The following is a 17540-nucleotide window of genomic DNA, read 5'->3' as shown; positions in this document are numbered from 1 at the left end:
CTCAGTCTTCTCTTTTCCAGACTGAACACCTCCAGGTCTCTCATTGGAACTCTTATACAATAACCTGGCATCGTTGTAGCCCTTGTCATCAAAAAGTGGCAGGAGAGAGGCCAGGCACCCCACTAGACAGGGCACCAGCACAAGGTTTATCAGATGCATTTATGACTCTCTAATTTGTGGCCTTGGTCAGATCACTGACCTCTTTCTGTCTAGCTTTTTCAGCCCTTTTGCTCATTTTATATGGATTTAGTGGTAAGGTCTCTCTTTGCTTCTACAGCACTTACTGGAGTCACAGTAAAGCCTCTAGCTACTACTTCTCTATAAAAATCTGAAGCCAACTGTACCATACCACATCACAAAAAACCACCACTGCTGCTGTCTTCAATTTGACACTCGGTGTACTTTACCTACTTAAGTGTTAGACCAATGAAAAATATAAAACCACACTGCTTTTATCAGAGCACTGCCATAGATCATGATAACCAATTCCCTCCCCTGCCTGTTAAAAGATGCTGTAGAATATTTGCTGTCCAGCCACGTATGTAAAATTCATTTTGCATCAGAAGGTCCAAAAGCAGAAAAGCTGCAGCTTTCTAATGATGGGAAGGAGCTGACAGAGAGAATTATCTGCCCTGCTTGACATGGGTCTGGTACCAGCAGGGCTTCCAGTTTAGGTAGGTCCAGCTGCAGCTCTGGCTTTTGCCAGCTGCTGCAGTTACAGCAGTGCTTCAATGCACCCACTTTCATGTCAGCCAGATTACTCTGATACCTCTGTTTTCTGGGAGGAAGAGCTTGAGGTGACTGGTCATTACATCATGGCCATGAGACAGAAAAATGCTGCCCAGATGCTGGTTGGCAAACAGCAAATCACCCACAGTGCCTGGCAGCCCCATGCAGTGGGACCCCTCTGCTGTGGATTGTTTCAAAGGACGAACTGGAAGCGTATACAAGAAAACCAGAGGATGTAGCAACACTAAAGTACTTTTTTTATTTCCATGTATTTACTGTGGTAGGCTTGGAGCTGCTTCACACAAAATAATTAAGGCTTTTAACAGAAGCACAAAACCAAAGCCGCCAAGGGAAACATCACAGAAACTTTAGAAGCAATACATTTTTCATCTGGGACAACCAACACCCATCCCACCAGCAGCTTACATGGTGGCTTGTCCCATACTGCTCCCCTTTCCCAGTGGCCTTTCCCAATTAACATTCCCTAAAGATTTTTAACTAGCATAGTTTCAGCTGTGAAGGTGCCTTCTGTTTGTAACATTTGTAATTATTGCACTAGCTGGATGTCTCTTTTACAGGATTATCCCATTACATTCCCCTGCTTTGCTTGCTGCAATGGTTATAATACATATAGTATATATAAGCCTCTTTACTCATTCCTTCCTAAGATCTCGCTGCTACAGTGGCAGGAGCCTCAGATCAGCTATTGGAGCAGCAAGACAGTCCCAACAGCACCATGTGACCATTTAGGAAGCCCTCTGATGATTGCCCTGCCCTCTACAACCAAAGGAAGATGACAAAACCACAGAATAAAGACAAGATCAAGTAACCCCAAAGGCTGAATCAATCCCTGTCAGGGTGGGTCGAGCATTAGGAGGTTTTAAATACTGCTAAAAGCTTGTGTTTCATCAACGTGCCATTAGCCAAGTCTTTTCATAAATGCTACAGCTATAAAGTTTCTGCTGCTGGCAGGGAAACTTTTATTAACAAATGCTTCTCTGAGCCACTTTGACTGCATTTTTCCCTGCTACTCGTCACAGGCGATACACTATGGATAATTTTGTTAGAAGAGAGGTTTGGTGTCCCAGCATAAGCAAAGCTGCTTTAGAAGTGCCCAGTCTAATTCATAAAAACAGAACCTATTATCTCCAAAACACTAGGACAATTTTGCACTTCTCCACTGGGGGAAACCTACCAAAATTTGAACCCCTGGAAGCACCCTCTCCCCAACACCAGGTTTAGAGTTGTTATGGCAGCCACTGGGCCAGTCTCCTCTCCATCATGAGCACAGCAAGGTAGCCAGAAACAGAAGAAACTGACATCTCTGCGTTAAGGACTTCATATCCCCAATCTGATTGTCTTGGCTTTAAACCACAAGTTTCAAGCCTTGCTGCCAACTTTGTTGGTCAAAAGCTTTTCCCCACAGGAGCCCAGCCTGCCCAGCACAGTGGCACTGTCTTTGCTTGGCCCCTGGTCACCTTTTTCCTCTACCATGCCAGTGGTGGTGTCCCATCTGGAGCCCATCCTGCAAGCATCATTCTTACCTATGGCAAGCAGTCTTTCAACATTTACAATTCATTTTCATGAATTTTCTCTGATGTTACAGGATAGAGTGACACCAAGAAAGCACCAGTTCCTTCTTGTATCTCCTTCTACTTAGCTTTTTCTCATCCTCAAGAGATTTATGAGTGCAATTTCCATTTTATAGAACTTATCACTTTTAACAACTAGAAGAAGAAAATGCTAAATTGTTTTTATCGCCCTTAGATGTTCCAAGACACCATGCTATATACTGTCATTTACATTTCACATTAAAAGTGAAATATGTTGGGAATGCACAAGTATTTGTTTTAATTTGACCCATCTGCTAAATGAAAAACAAATCTAAATCACTATGTTTAAATTGAGAGATTTGTAAACAATTTATATGTTCATTTCCTCTGGGTTAAAAACTGCCCTAAAGCATCACTCTTATGAAATCTGCAAATTAAATTGCTTTGTGCTGTTCTCAGGGAGGAAGGCCACTGTTTCTTCCTCTTCAGTTTATTTATTTTCCTACCCAAGTAAATTGGCAAGGCTCGTAGTAAGAGTCTTGCCACTAAAGTAACTTTGGGAAATCCATGGATATATCTCCTGGCTCCTGAGAGCACAGAGGAAGCGTCAGATATGGGCAGCAAATTCCCTTAAGATAAAGGACAAGCCAATCACTTTCATTTAGCTTTTAACACTTCTGAAAGCAGCAGTAGGCCTGCCCTGTTCCATGCTAGAGCATTATCAAGCAAGAACAATAATCAAGGAGGGGGGAAAAGGCCACAGCAATTTACGTCTCAACCTAGCTAGAATTTGCTACAGGACTTGGATCTTAGACTGGACTTTAATGTAGCTGTGGATGATAATTTAAGGGTAGAGAGATCCATGGACATTTGAAGATCCCACAGTAGCATTTAACTTAAAGAGCAGAGCCTTATCTCTTGACTGCTTTGTTCAACATGCTGTATTTAGCATTAGCTGCTACACCTCTAGCCCAGGAATCACTATTTCAATGGAGCATGGATACCAAGAGCCCTTTTAATCACCCAGATATGTGGTCCCTCATCCCAGACTAACACGTCTTGCACCAGGAGATGATTTCTTTGTTGATGTACATTCTGGGCACAAGGAAGCTCTCTGTGTAGCCTGAAGTGTCACATCTCCATCTGAAGCCCTTGTCACTCTCTCTGCTGGTACAGTGTGCAGCTCCACCCTTTCTCCAAACCTTTAAGTCAAATGCCTTGTCTGTATGACAGGTCTCTAACATGTTCCCAACTCTAACACCAGTGGAGCAGAGAAGGAGCCGGGTGCAGCCTGGGCTCCTTACCTGCTGCTTCACCTCCCAGCCATAGACCATGGAAAAAGCAGGACTAGACAAAGAGGTAAAGAACGTTCAGGGAAAGAAGAAAAGAAATATATATGTTTTATGTATATATATGTGTATATAAAGTACACTGAAAGTTGAAGAAGCAGAAAGACCTACAAGTTTCTATTTCCCCTCTGTAATATCCAGCAGAGCACCAAAAATCAACACAGGAAATACTATGTCTACTGTGCATGCCTACTCTAGATTGTTCATTTTTCCAGTATCGTATTAAGTAGCCCAACAAAACAAGAACTGGTAGTAATACTGCAATGGAGTGATTAAGGATGCCTCTAAGAGCATCAACTAACATGGTGACTGCATGGATCACAGCTCAGAATGATTCCAAGATGGTGAAATGACAGCTTGATTAGGTTTTGTCTGACAAATGCGGCAACAGATATCAGAACCAAACATAATTCCAAGGTTATAGGCCTCCAAATAAAACCAGGGGGAAAACAATAATCAAAGAGGGCAACAGCAACTTGCAAAGCCTCCAGCCCAACTTTTTTAAGGCTAAAATGCAACACTGCCACAACTACTGAGCCTAAATAAATATCCTCTAGGAAGCATCCTTAAATAACAGGAACATGCCTTTAGAGTGGGACAAGCAAGACAGTCAGACCCTCCTCATCAAGACCTTTACTAATATGTACTTTTATATATAAATAAAATTTAATTGGAAAGCATGGAAGTAGAGCTACTTTACATCCAGGCAGCTGTTGCCTTGTGCTACCCCAAAGGTCAAGCAGCAACACCCTGTTACCCACATTGCAGCACGTAGGCATGCAGTACAATGAAACAACATAAATATCAGACAGAAAATTAGTTTCTCCTTCTTCTTTCCTCCCACCTGTTCTAATAACAAAACCAGAAAGTCAAAAACATGCAGGGAGGTCGGGTTTCTTAAAATATACCATCACAACCAAAAGCATCCCTCTTCTTCCTTTTGCATCAGTTTCAAAATTAGTGAGATAAAATGGAAGCTTCTGGGTTTCCTTCTCATGAGATAAAGGGGCAAGGAAGAGAAGGAAAAGTGCACAAGTGTCTTACCCAGGAATAAAGTGATCTGTCTCCTGGAGCTCTTGCCCTCTGAGCTCTCACTTTTTCTTAGGTATTGCTCCTGGAGTTTTAGTCCACCTTTCACTGTCACAGTTCCTTCCTTGTGGATTGTCAGGGTTTTCAACATGCTGTGACACATGAAAGTGACAGATGCCAGCACTATGATGTACACAGCAAAGGCACTGAAGACGCTGGCCTGAAAGACAGACCACTTGGAGGAGAGATTGGTACAGATGGTTGTGTTGTACTTCAAGTCAGGGAGGTGGTGCCTGGGTGTAGGCTTGACACAAGCAGTTGTACCTTGGTATCCCTCGATGGTTTCCAGGGGATATTCTGTTCCCATGGCAAAAGGAAGAGGCAGAGCCACTATGAGAGATGTCACCCAGACAAAGGCAATGAGCAGCTTCACTGTACGGGGTCCAGAGAAAGACTTGAACTTGAAGGGGTGGCAGATAGCCACATACCTTTCAAAGCTGAGAGTGGCCACATGCAGCACAGTGGCATAACTGCAAGCTTCAAAGAGAAAGTAGTAGAGCTTGCAAGCCATGTTGCCATTAGGGGTGGAAAAGGGGCTCCAGATGGCACTGAAGAACTCCACGGGCATGCCCAGCAGGATGACCAGCAGATCAGAGCAGGCCAGGCTCACCATGTGGTCTGTGACCTCCTTCTGCAGGTACCCTTTCTTCTGCAGGATCCTGGTGGCCTTGATGGTGATACTGTTTCCCAAGATGCCCGCAACAAAGATGAAGATATACAGTGAGGCCAAAGTGATCTTGATCCAAATAGCCACCTCAAATTCACGGATGTGGCTGTGATCAATGAGGTGAGAACAGTCTGAAGGAGATGTCTGTCCTGCCATGAGCAGCCCCTGAGGGGAGGAGGAGTGAAGAGCCTTCCTGCCCTCTCTGATCTTCAAATTCAGAGCAAATAGATCCTTTCTCACTTTGCCCTCTCACCGAGACACACAGGTCAGAGAAGTCAGCTACAGCTAATGTGTCTCAGTCGGCCACACCTGTGGGTTTTATTAGCAGCAGCCACTAAGTCAATAAGCCAAGGGGAAAAGTGTTTCAGCTCTTACCTATCTTTATGGTAAACAGCTCTTGCTCCTTTTGGATTTTCCTTCTCCTTTCTCTCCTGAGTGAAGCTGACGTTCTCCAGCCCTTTGCACTGCGAACTACACTCTTTCCAATGCTTTCCTGTGCAAGCAAAGGCAGCTTTTGGTCTGTGCCCCAGAAGGCGGAAGTCAGAGTTTCTGTGTGGTTATAGCTGCTGTTAACCATTAACCTGAATCTTGGCTACCCCTAGTCATTGGCAGTCAGGCAGGTTTCTGGGAGGTGGGGGGAAAAGGAGGAAAAAAGGAAAGAAAAAAGGCAAGCTACTCATGTGTTGACGTTCACTTAGTTAGGCTGGCGGGGTCAGGCTGAATGTGTGAACAGGCACTGAAGGGAAAGTATCTGCTCATGAGTTTAACATTAACCGGGCTTCAGAATTCACTTCTATATGTGTTAATGCCAACATGCTTTGCTGCTTTACATTTCCCTTAAAGAAGACCTCAGTATGTACCACAGCAGTTTCTTACACAGCTTCTGCAGCCACAAACTGATTTACATCAACATGAGGTTCTGTTTTTTAGTTGCTGCTGATGGAACTAGTAGCTTCCTAAAATAACTTTAGAGTCTAGTCTTTAGAGTCTAAACAGAAGTTATATAATAATAAGCTGAACTCTACATTTGGGCACATCAGTTTTCTCCCTTTAAATTGCCATCATCTCATGTTAGATAAGAAAAATAATGAATGTAGCAATCCAAATCATGCTCATGCTTTCAAATAATCCAAAGTAGCAGGGGATGAAAATGTACTTCCCCCTCCTGTATCTCACCCCAGGGGGGATGAATTTAATGCACTCTTTAGTTTTAGTTTCAAACCATAGCACTGAAGGCTCCCAAGGTAACCCCTGGAAACATTTAATTAGAGGGTGTGTATATGGATTAGGAAACCTTTAAATTACAATGCATAAACGGCTGAACAGCTTTTGCAGCTATAATCAAGAGAGAAGCCCCAGTACAGTGATCTCCTCCAATACCAACTCTGAGAACACTGGGTTCACAAAGTGATTTTTATTAACTAGACAAGCTCATGTGACACTTCCAGTTCATGATAAAAGAGAAACATTAGAAAGCTGTTATTAAGCAGTCTCCTCACATTCAGAGGCTATCACTGTATCTCAGCAGCCCAAGTATATACTGAACAAAAGATGCCCCAAACAGGATAATCAGCACCTGTTTCTATGCATTATTTATGCATCCCTGTTTCAGAAAAATCACCTCAAACCTTGCACAACTTCAAGCCTGGTAGTCCCAGTCATCTTTCCTTATGTTTGATAATTCACATTTGTTCTGCTCAGACAAGCATTCTATTATTACCCAATTTCTTTCACTTAATTTTACTTTATAAAAGTGTGAACAAAGATTACATATGCATGACTGAATTGTGGAAATGAAGCTAATTAAAATTTGCTGCTTACCATCAAAAGGGGAAAAGGGAGAGAGCAAAAGAGAGAGAAGACCCAATAGGATTAGATCTCCCCCTTTTTCCACACCAATTATAAAATGCAGAACAGAATTTTGCAGTTTTCAATATTATCTTCAGAACATACACTAAGTTTATTAACTTTCTAATAAAGAGCTGGTGCCACAAAGGAGATAGGAAGGGAAAAGAAAAATGTGGATACTCATAGACTGAGACCATTAAAAAAAAAATCATACATAGGTTACTGGACTAGATAAACCACTAGTGAGTATTCCAGAGATAGGTATAAAATACTACAATGGATGATTGTAAAAAAAGTAGATCTTCCTGGAGGGAGACATTCTCCCCAACTAAATGTGCTTAATCCCACTCTGTGGCATGGAAGTTAAGAGCTCACAGTCTTTATCCTAGTGAATTCGATAGCAATTTATAAACTTATGATTTGTGTAATGGTCTACTTTAAAGGTATTTGCTAAGTTTTCCTTGATACCTTGTACCATTGAGTTAATTTTTGTGGTACTGTCTTTCCCTGAGAAGTTTGGAAAGTGGATGTGGCCTGTGCAATTGTATCTGGGACAATGCTCCAGGAAGTCCCTTCTGACCCAGTCTGTTGAAGTTGCACACCATGGCTTCAGCCCCCAGCACCGAATAGAGTCAAGAGTGTTAGGGATTGAGATCACTGCATTGCTTTCTGAAGTCAGCCCACATGGATGCTGCACAGTGCAGCCAATCATTTGTCAGCCCCTTGGTGAGAAAACAGATCATCCTGGAATCACAGACTACTTGGGCAGCGAGTGGGAGTTGGCTCTGCACACCACTTGCTGAAGCCATAGTCATGCTTACCTAAATGCTTGCAGTGGTGCAGTTGTTGGTAAGAGATGACAAGTGGTGAGAACCAGAAAAAGATTGATGTGGAGTATGCATTGTTGTCACTGCAGTACATAAGGTGATTTTTCACTTTCAGAGGTATGAAAGCTGCTGTGATCATCTGCCCCAGTTTGTTCTCCAACAGTCTACAAGGTTTCCTGAGGGGCCGCTTGGTTTTATGCATGGTCCTTGGATAATACCCTGGTAAAAGGTCTTTTGAGACAGAAGAAAGTGGAGCTTTATCATCCATCTCCTAGGCTATTACACAAAACTCACCTGCTACACCTTGTGTAGTACAGCGTCCAGCACACCATGCCTATGGACTGCTGGCTGAGCTGCAGGGTGGGATGGGCTGCAAGGCACTCAGTCCTTGGCCAGTTGCCATCTCATTAAAAGCCAAGTCCCCCAAACTCCTGATGAGGTTGGGGCCCTGGAAGTGGCATTTAGCACAAGTTGTAGCTGGAATGAGTCTTGGAAGGACAAACCCATTTGACAGATGTTGTAGCATTTTAGGTAAGCAGATTGCAGATGAACCTTTTCCAGCGTGCAGGGGTATCGTATTCCTACCGCCTCACAAATGGACTTTCTTCCCCAGCTGTGCAGTGCCAGCATGTGGATTGGCTTGGGGTGCCCAGTCTGCAGAATCATTCTGTGGTTATTTCTCAATTACCATATAGGACGGGAGCCAGGGTGCTGTGATTGGCAGAGCAGCATTACCACACTTGCATTATCTCTGCAGAATTATTTCTCGATAGCCGCGTTGTGAATATGCAAATCCACCCTAATTGGCTACGCTAATCACACCGCTCTGACTGGTTTCTGTTCTCAAATTGTTCAAGCTACTTGACAGGAACAAAGAAAATAACTTGGTTTCTTGCTTCTTTTAGCTGAGAAACTCTAAAACTTAACTGAAAAAAAAGGAGAGCTATCTCCAAACCAAAGAAAATGAGGCTGTGCAAAGGATTAAATTGGGTTTTTTTTCAGATAAAAACACACTGACTTTTTCTTCTTGCTAGTCCTTACTGTCCTCCATCTCAACAAACCTCTTGTCCCTAGAATAGCTGTGATACCTTTGTCTTGCCAGTATTTATTTAGAGAAAGCGAATCCTGGGCTTGTTCAATTCTCTTTGAAACACAAGGTAAACAAAATTGAGATTGCTGTGCTGCAGAAGGCAGCTACTCTGTTCTGCACAGGCAGAGGGGAAAGTGCTGTGGGAATGAAAGGAAGAAACAACGCAGGCAAAAGCGAAGCCTCCAAACGATTTAAAATGTTTTAAGAAATCAATTTGTGTGAGACAGCTCCTGTTGGCTTTTAAAATTATTTTTCATTAAAAGTTTAAATAATTAAAGACTGCATTCAGGCAACTTAAGGTTTCTTTCTGTTTTCTGAACTCTAACAAGCCTCTTCTTTACCGTTAAGGCTCCTTTGTATTCTTCTGGTGAGTTAGTCTTGAATTGTATTTCTCTTCTTTTGGAAGAGTATGATGGTTGTTAATACTATAAATAAGTACAAGTAATTTGTGACATTTATTTCTTCTTAATTTCCTTATGAGTTTGGTTTGGGGCAATATAGTCTAACAACCACTGTTCTGTTAACTTCGTGGCTTCTTTTCTTCCAGCAACATGAGAGACCAGGTTATGCAATCTGGGCAATGGATGTGCTGTGTAACCTACATATCCATAATGAAATCTAATTAGATTACTTCTAGAAAGGTGACATATGGAAAGCTGCCATCTTTTATTTAACAGTGTGCAGTGAGATACCTGCTGTAATGGTGTCCTCTTGGAATATCATATTGTGAGTGCTTATCTGGAGAATAGAAAGAAGGGTTTCAAATATGCTTCCAGGATACACAGTACTCCAAACCATTCTGTCTAAATAAAGAGATCAAAGCACTTCACTATTCCAGGGCATTTTACAAATTGGCAAGCAACTTGAAGAGAAGCTGTGGACAGTGAGACTAAATGGTTTATCTGTGATAGAGGAAATCTGTGCAACACCTGAGCCTTCTCACTGATATGCTAGATTCCAGCTAACTTCCTCACATAAGCTGCAGCATACTACAGAGCAAGAAACGCATTTGCACAGCTGTTCACTAGTTGCTCTGGCACTTTTAACTTATATTAATAATAATTAACACACATCTTCAGCACCAACACACATCATTATTGTACTTAGTCATATCGGAAATTGCTGAACAATACACTACCTGTTCTCTGATCACATCAAAGCTGTTCAAAGCCTTCACTCCATTACAGCACTGTCTGAAGTAACCCTAATGCTCTAGGAGATCTGTGGATTCTGTGATTAGGTGGGAGTGCACTTTGTCTGGTAAGAAGGTGAAAGGGTTAATTTTCCATTCTTGGAGTAAAGACAGACACGTTTCTCTCTGTCCCTTGCCACTGCAGTAGCTGTTAGGAAGCCAGAAAAAGGCAGGCATCTGTGGCCCCACATGGAAAGAAGATGATTAGAGAGACTGGGAAACACAAGTAGAGCAAGTCTCCTCCTGAAATGAGGTGGTCCCTTTTTTTCCTCCATCCTTTGGGAATAAGGCACCAAGGGAAATGAGTTTATTCATATCCCAGGCCTGACAAAGGAACTTTAACTTAAAACCAAAATGACCTAGGTCTCAGCCATCACAAATCGACTGAATTGAATGCATTTCCTGAAATATCCACCCAGGCTGGCCTTTGTCTAAAGCACAATGGCACCAAACCACAACATCTGGCTCAAGAAATCACACTGTGAGCCTCGGGAAACAATCCCCAGCACACTGAATCAAATCTCATTTTTCTTGCTGTAACTAAAACTGCTTTGTCCAAAGAGCTGTTAATGGCTTCAAGACACAATTCAAAGCTCCCGTTTAAGAGCACACTAACTCTTATGCCATAGTTTTAAGCTGTCAAGTAAAACCCTTCTATGCAGTGTCGTTTTCCAACTCGTCTTTTAACAGAGATTCATACTTTTGGCTGCTGTTATGCTACTACCCTAGAAAGATTTTCAGATTTCTTTCTCTGAATGTTGCTTGAAGTTACCAACCAGAAAGACCACCTGTAAAAATGCATCATCTCATAACCTGAATTCTCCATAACTTTTTGTTATGAATCTGCAAAGTCAATAAGCTATGGAAATGGCTGCCACATGCAGGTACCAAAACACTGCAGTTCAGAATACACACTCTTTTTTCTTTTCCTAACAAGCCAATGGAGAATCTAAAAAAAGTTTGTGTTTCACTCTTTGTCTCATGAAAAAAGTCTCTTAATAGCAAAAGTAAGCTTTACTCTTGCAAGGAGAAGCAAAACAATATTTCTCTACTTCCTTCTTTTGCTTGCCATCTCATCACCATGCACTCATGTGCCCAGCTGAAAATCATTTTGCCTTTCTTTGAAACCCAGCTGATGGAGGTTTAGACTAAAGCAAGCTAATGACAGTGTTTTGACCTGCTTCTGGAGTCCTAGCAGCATGTCACCACAGCAAGGGCACTTGTCACCCAGTTCTTTCTCATTTGCAGCACATACCTGGTGTGAAGGCTCAGAATATTTTAAGGAACTTTTACATTACCATTATGTAGTTCCTTCCTTTGCAGGAACTTCAACAAATTTGATGTTAAATAGCTTGTAAAAAAAGGCAGAGTGCTTCACCTGTTACTGCAATGGTACAGCTGCCTATGGGTAGTGCAGGACAATTACCATTACATAGTAGCTTGTGGGTATAGGGGAGGACACATCTGGTTTCTAAGTAAAATGGTAAAATTTATCAGATTTGAAATGTCCCCAGAATTCAGGGCTTCAGTTCTTGTTCTCAGGGAAAATACTAGGTGAATGAAGTCCCTGGACAGTATGTGTTCCTCATTTGCTTTGGGTATGCAGTTGGGCTTACTTTATCTGTGCAACTGCCTTCTGAAATTCTCCTACTAAACACGGACATAGGAAGTGGCTGCTCACTGTCCTACAGATCCAAATCCTGAAACTGAACATAAAATAAATAGGAAATGAGATCCCAAACTGCTTTTTCAATGGTGTTTTCACCTGTGTTTATGAGGTACCATATTCTGTCCAAGTGGTTGTCAAAGTACAAACAGGACTACCTATCAGTACTTATATATGATCAATAAATTGTTACAACTTCCAATGCCAGGTAAGCAGAGCTCCTCTGTTTTGGAAAAGCACAAACTTCTTTCTCTGGAGCAAACCAACTGCTATTATATAATTTTTGAAGCATGAATTATCTCAAAGTTCATCTGAAAATGTTTTAGTTACCACTTTTTTTCCCTTTGCTTTCTGAAACTCCAGTTCTCTCCCCCTCATTCTCCTCTCGACAATAGTGTCTATCTTTGTTCTGTGGCATACCATTCCTACTAAAAATACGTGCCAACCTGCTGACACAAGGCTCACTCTGACATCTGACACTGTCACCCTACGATTGCCTGATGTCAGTGAAGATCTTCCTCAGTGGAACCAAGACCTGACTGATACCATCTTAAAGAAGATGTATAAAATATGCCTGCAGCCCCCAGAGAACTGATGTTTCTCTGTTGACAAAAAGGGCTCCTAGCACAAATAACAGCTGTAATATCTACAGTGTGGAGACAGTATGTAAAGGGGAGTGAGACAAATCCAATCTTTGTATCTATATCAGCTGATGTATCCCACATGTTTTGTGAATGTTACTTTGATTGTCCAACTGTTGGGTGACTTTTCTTTGTTATTGTAGCTTCCAGCCCTAACTCCTCTTTGACTTCAGAGCTATCAGGAAGAATCATTGCGCACAGAAAAGAGCTAGCAACACAGAGTGCTCAAGAGTCATTAATTTTGCTGGACAGCCATTCAAATAGATAAAAGTCTTGGCTCTAGGCCAAAAGAAATAATTCTTTCAGGATGGACTTTGCCTGGTTTGCTCCTAAATAAACATTTGATAAGGAATAGAACTTATCTGGAGACACTATGCTAGAAGGGTAGTCTCTCCAGATAATATCTTCAGATACTACCTGGAAAGAAGGAACTGAAATTTGTAACACTACAAAGTTTTCCCTCAGACTTTTGTACTACCTACAAGGAGAAAAGACTGTCTAAGGAGAGAGAAACGTGGAAGCTAAGGACAGGAAGGTGTCCTAGGAAATATTTTGTATGTAGGTAGTTTTAAGTTGTAGATTCAGTCTTGGATTTTGTCTACATGTGAGTTAAGTTTAAAAACATATTTGCAAAATCTGCATAAGACTTGTACAGAAGTCTCCAAATAAATGATTGATTCAGGGACTCCGCAGCTGCAAAAGAAACCACATTCCAATTTTCAGCACCCATCTCCAAATGAAATGCTTGGAGAGACAGAGACAAAGATCACTTTTTCACACAGAAAACCTCAAGCAGGTAGGATGGCACAGTTTCATGAACATTCTTCTCTCCTAGGTGAGGTATATGTACACAGTGTTTGGTGAAGGAAAGGAAATATAAGTGAGCAAATCAAGAGACAGCCTTGAGAATAATTGTTACCTTCCCTTTAGATCAGGCTCGACAGACTTGCAGTAAAAGACTCCTGTATGCGGAGGTTTCTCTCCTGTTTTGGTCCTAAAGTGGCAAAGCCTCATACTACAAACACTAAGGTCAAGCCTAACTGCCGGAGTTGTAGGAAGCCCCAGCATGAAGGTAGCAGCTCTGGAGGTTATGTAGTACTGCAGTAAAAATAAATGTCAGTATTTCATGTACGTACTCTATGCCTCTAACACCACCATACGATGAATCCAGTGAGAAGGAGCTGAAGAAGCACTAAATGTGGTCAAAACAGCCATTCCCTTTTGTTAAGTGGAAATACAAGCTCTTTTATTTGCTCACTTTGCTGTTATTGACCGAGATAATTTGCCTCCCACACTGAAACGTTTTGGAATATAGTATCATGCCTGTTACCCTTCCTGTGACTGCGCTGTGTAAAGCACCATTGTTTCATTCCCACTTAGATTGCGACATCGCTCATGGAGACTGCTGTTTCCAAGGCATTGCATCTCTTACTTTTAAGCTGTGAGAAATGACAGATGCAGCTTCTCAAACTGCAGCATGCCCTTCCCTGGCAGCTTGGGATATCTCCCTGAGAAATGCTCCTCTCTATGTGCCTACCAGAAATGTAGGAGGTGATGCTCAAATGCAGAGGGATTTCTCTTTCTCCCTAACAGGGTAGCTGCAAAGTTCTCCTTCTGTGATGCGCTGTGTGGTGGATGAAGGAATCATCTCTGGTTTTAATTACTGAGAATAAGTGGGGGGAAAATGCCCTGCTACTCAAGTGCAAAGCTGAGGGTTACTGTTAGGAACTCTCCTGTCTAATACAGTCATGAGGTGAACAAGAGTGACATCTCCATTGATATCAGTTCCCACAGCTGAAGGCACACTGTCTTTGCAAGACCTTCTTTTCAAGAAACATTGCATGTGCTCCACAGGAAAGAGGTAGCTGTTGTACAAGATGGCAATGTTTATCTGACTAGAGAGGTTCTGAAAGATCCAGAAGGATAATTTCCAAATGTTCTAACCATCCAGATTATTTTTTGTGTATTCTAACCTTTGGGGAATAAGTTATTATGAATTTCTAAATATATGGGAGCTCTAGCAAATCACTACTCTCTTTTTCAGTCATAAGCTTTTTGAGACCATTTATGTCTCTACCATGTTACAAATTACTTAATAATTGTTTTTGACAGGTTAAACTGCCAGTGAGTATAAAAGAAAATAATCCCAAGGTAGTGAGCTGAACAGTTCAGTGATTCTCTAGCACATTACAGTACTGGAAAGCCTTGTGAAACACAAGAGACAGGAATCCCATAGACCAAGGTTAGATGTGACACAGGTTAAAAATGAAAATTACTCCCTAGCCCTATAGGCCCCACAGGAAACCAAAATTCTTCTGCAGAATTTTTGAAATGCAACATTGAAAAAAATAAAAATTGATTGGAACACCATGATTTTTGTTACCAGCCTATGGAAACACTGTAATTCCTTTTTATCTCCTATGAGATCCTTCCCATAAGGATTTCCCTAAATTATACCTCCTGTCCTTCAGTGTTGTGGATTAATAATGCTTCACTAATGAGGATTAAATAGCTCAAGAATTCTGTGATGTGTGCAAACAGCAGCACTGTAAGGCAGGGTTTGTATTCAGAAACAAGAACTTTGTTCAGGTTTCAAAAACCTAGGACTGTGCTGCAGTAGTTCTCTAGGCAAAAGTGAACTGTCTTCAGTGGAAGCTCTGCTCTTTCATTCATAGGTCCATCACACTGAAGATCAGAAGTGAACAGGCCAGTTGGATCCCATGACAATCACCCAGTCCCCCTGCAGTGAGTACATTAGCTTTTGTTTGGCTAAAAGTTCTATACCCTTCTTAATGCCATTCTGGCGTGTATTAGAAGGGGTGTGGTTAGTAGGTTGAGAGAGGTTCTCCCCTCTCTCTGCTCTGCCCTGATGAGGCCACATCTGGAATATTGTGTCCATTCTGGGCCCTTCAGTTCAAGAAGGACAGGGAACTGCTTGACAGAGTCCAGTGCAGAGCCACAAAAATTAAGGGAGTGGAATATCATCCTTATGAGGAGAGACTGAGGGAGCTGGGTCTCTTTAGCTTGGAGAAGAGGAGCCTAAGGGGTGACCTCATTCATGCTTATAAATATGTAAAGGGTGAGTACCAAGAGGATGGAGCCAGGCTCTGCTCAGCAATGCCCAATGACAGGACAAGGGGCAATGGGTGGAAGCTGAGGCATAGGAAGTTTCATGGAAACAGGAGGAAGAATTATTTCACTATGAGGGTGACAGAACACTGGAACAGGCTGCCCAGGGGAGTTGTGGGGTAGCCCACAACAGATATTCAAGACCCACCTGGATGAGTTCCTGTGTGATCTGATACAGGTGATCCTGCTCTGGCAGGGGGGTTGCACTAGGAGATCTTTCAAGGTCCCTTTCAGCCCCTAACATTCTACTATTCTGTGAACCTCAGTAGATGAGGGCACCACCATTTCTTTTTGCAGTTCCTTAAAAACACAAGTACAGCTTCTCATTTGTACTCATTTGATTCTCACCTCCAGACACTAGTTCTTACTGTGACTTTAAGTTAAATGGCCCTTGAAAAAGTACTTAAAGTCTATCCAGTACCTGCACATTGTCACCTATCTGTGATCTTTCTGATGATTTCTTCCTTATAGAAAGGTGCTACCACTGACCTTGTAGTCATATTTGTTTGTTGTTTACATGAAACCTAGCTTTTACATCTTTTTTGGGTTTCACATCAAAAGGCATTAGTGCATTTAGTCTCACCAGGATGGTACATCTGGGAGATACTTTCTTAGTCCTATCAGCTGTTCCTCAGCTTGTGCTTCTTTCTTCCTCCTTCTGCTACAGCATCACTTTGGCAAGTTGCATTGAATTTCACTTGGTCTCCTAAAACATCTTTGAAGTTGCTGTTTTCCAGGAAATTATCTCTTCTACAGATGTGTCCTTTGTAGTTTGTCTTTTTGCATTGATCACTTTTTGTGCATGGGCCCAGATTATCATATAATCATATACAGTAAGCTGGGGTTCTCTACCCTCATCCTGCAACACGGCCCCAGGCTTTAATTCATGCACTTGCAGCTGGATCATTGATGAAAATGTCCAGTAGTTTCAGCTGCTGTTTGAAATACATCCAAGTTTTTCTGATTCCCAGAAGGGATGCCTGGCTCCAACCTGTGATTAGCCCTAGCTGCTTGGCTGACCTGCCACATTTTGTTTAAGGTTCCCTGAGCCAGCCACCCTGAAGCACTTTCAGAGTGCTGTAAGAACTGCCAATATCTCCTTTCGGAGATCTATCCATTAACTAATTTTTAATGCATCTTTCACTGGAGCTGTAGAATGCAAAACTTTTCATCAGAATATAAGGAAAAATATTATCAAAGTCCACACAGCCCCCATTATCAACACATTTATAATCTCATTCAAAATCAGGTTTGCTGCATAAGCTATATTTTTTGAGAAAAACTGCTCTGATGAACATTTATTATACTTCTGTCCTTTGAATCTCTATCATTTAAATCCCTTATTAACTTTTCCATTATTTTGCCCAGGACTGACATAAGGCTGAGATTATAGTTTCATCCCCATGTCAAGATTTTTTATGCTTTTGGAATATGTTATTAGATGAGCTATTTTACCCCACATTTCATGACTTTAAAAAAAGCATCACAAGGCCAGGGATGCCCTTTTAAAAATCCTCTTTTCAGTTTTGTAGAGAGCAAGACATCCAAGTCTGCTGGTTTAACTTGTTTCACTCCTTCTGTGATACTGACTAGGAAACTTCATTGAACATCTCCGAATTACAGAATCACAGAATACGTCCAATTGGAGGAGACCTCAAAGATCATCCAGTCCAACCCTTGGCTCAGCACTGAAGGGTCAACACTAAACCATGTCCCTAAGCACCAGGCCCACACACTGCTTAAACACCTTCAGGGATGGT

The 17540-nt window shown here is 41.9% G+C and overlaps 1 protein-coding gene across 1 annotated transcript in view; it reads right to left on the bottom strand.

Annotated features, from left to right (window-relative positions):
- The window catches only part of GPR39 (G protein-coupled receptor 39), a 92935-nt gene extending 87392 nt beyond the window's left edge, over positions 1-5543 (bottom strand). Inside the window, exon 1 of the mRNA XM_009899038.2 lies at positions 4676-5543. Within this exon, the coding sequence (XP_009897340.1) occupies positions 4676-5543 (868 nt within the window). The remainder of the gene's footprint in view (positions 1-4675) is intronic.
- Positions 5544-17540: the final 11997 nt, after the last annotated feature.

The sequence above is a fragment of the Dryobates pubescens genome, chromosome 2, assembly GCF_014839835.1.
Source record: "Dryobates pubescens isolate bDryPub1 chromosome 2, bDryPub1.pri, whole genome shotgun sequence".
Taxonomy (NCBI): domain Eukaryota; kingdom Metazoa; phylum Chordata; class Aves; order Piciformes; family Picidae; genus Dryobates; species Dryobates pubescens.
Note: the sequence above shows the minus strand (reverse complement) of the source record. Positions and strands in the feature narration are given on the sequence as shown.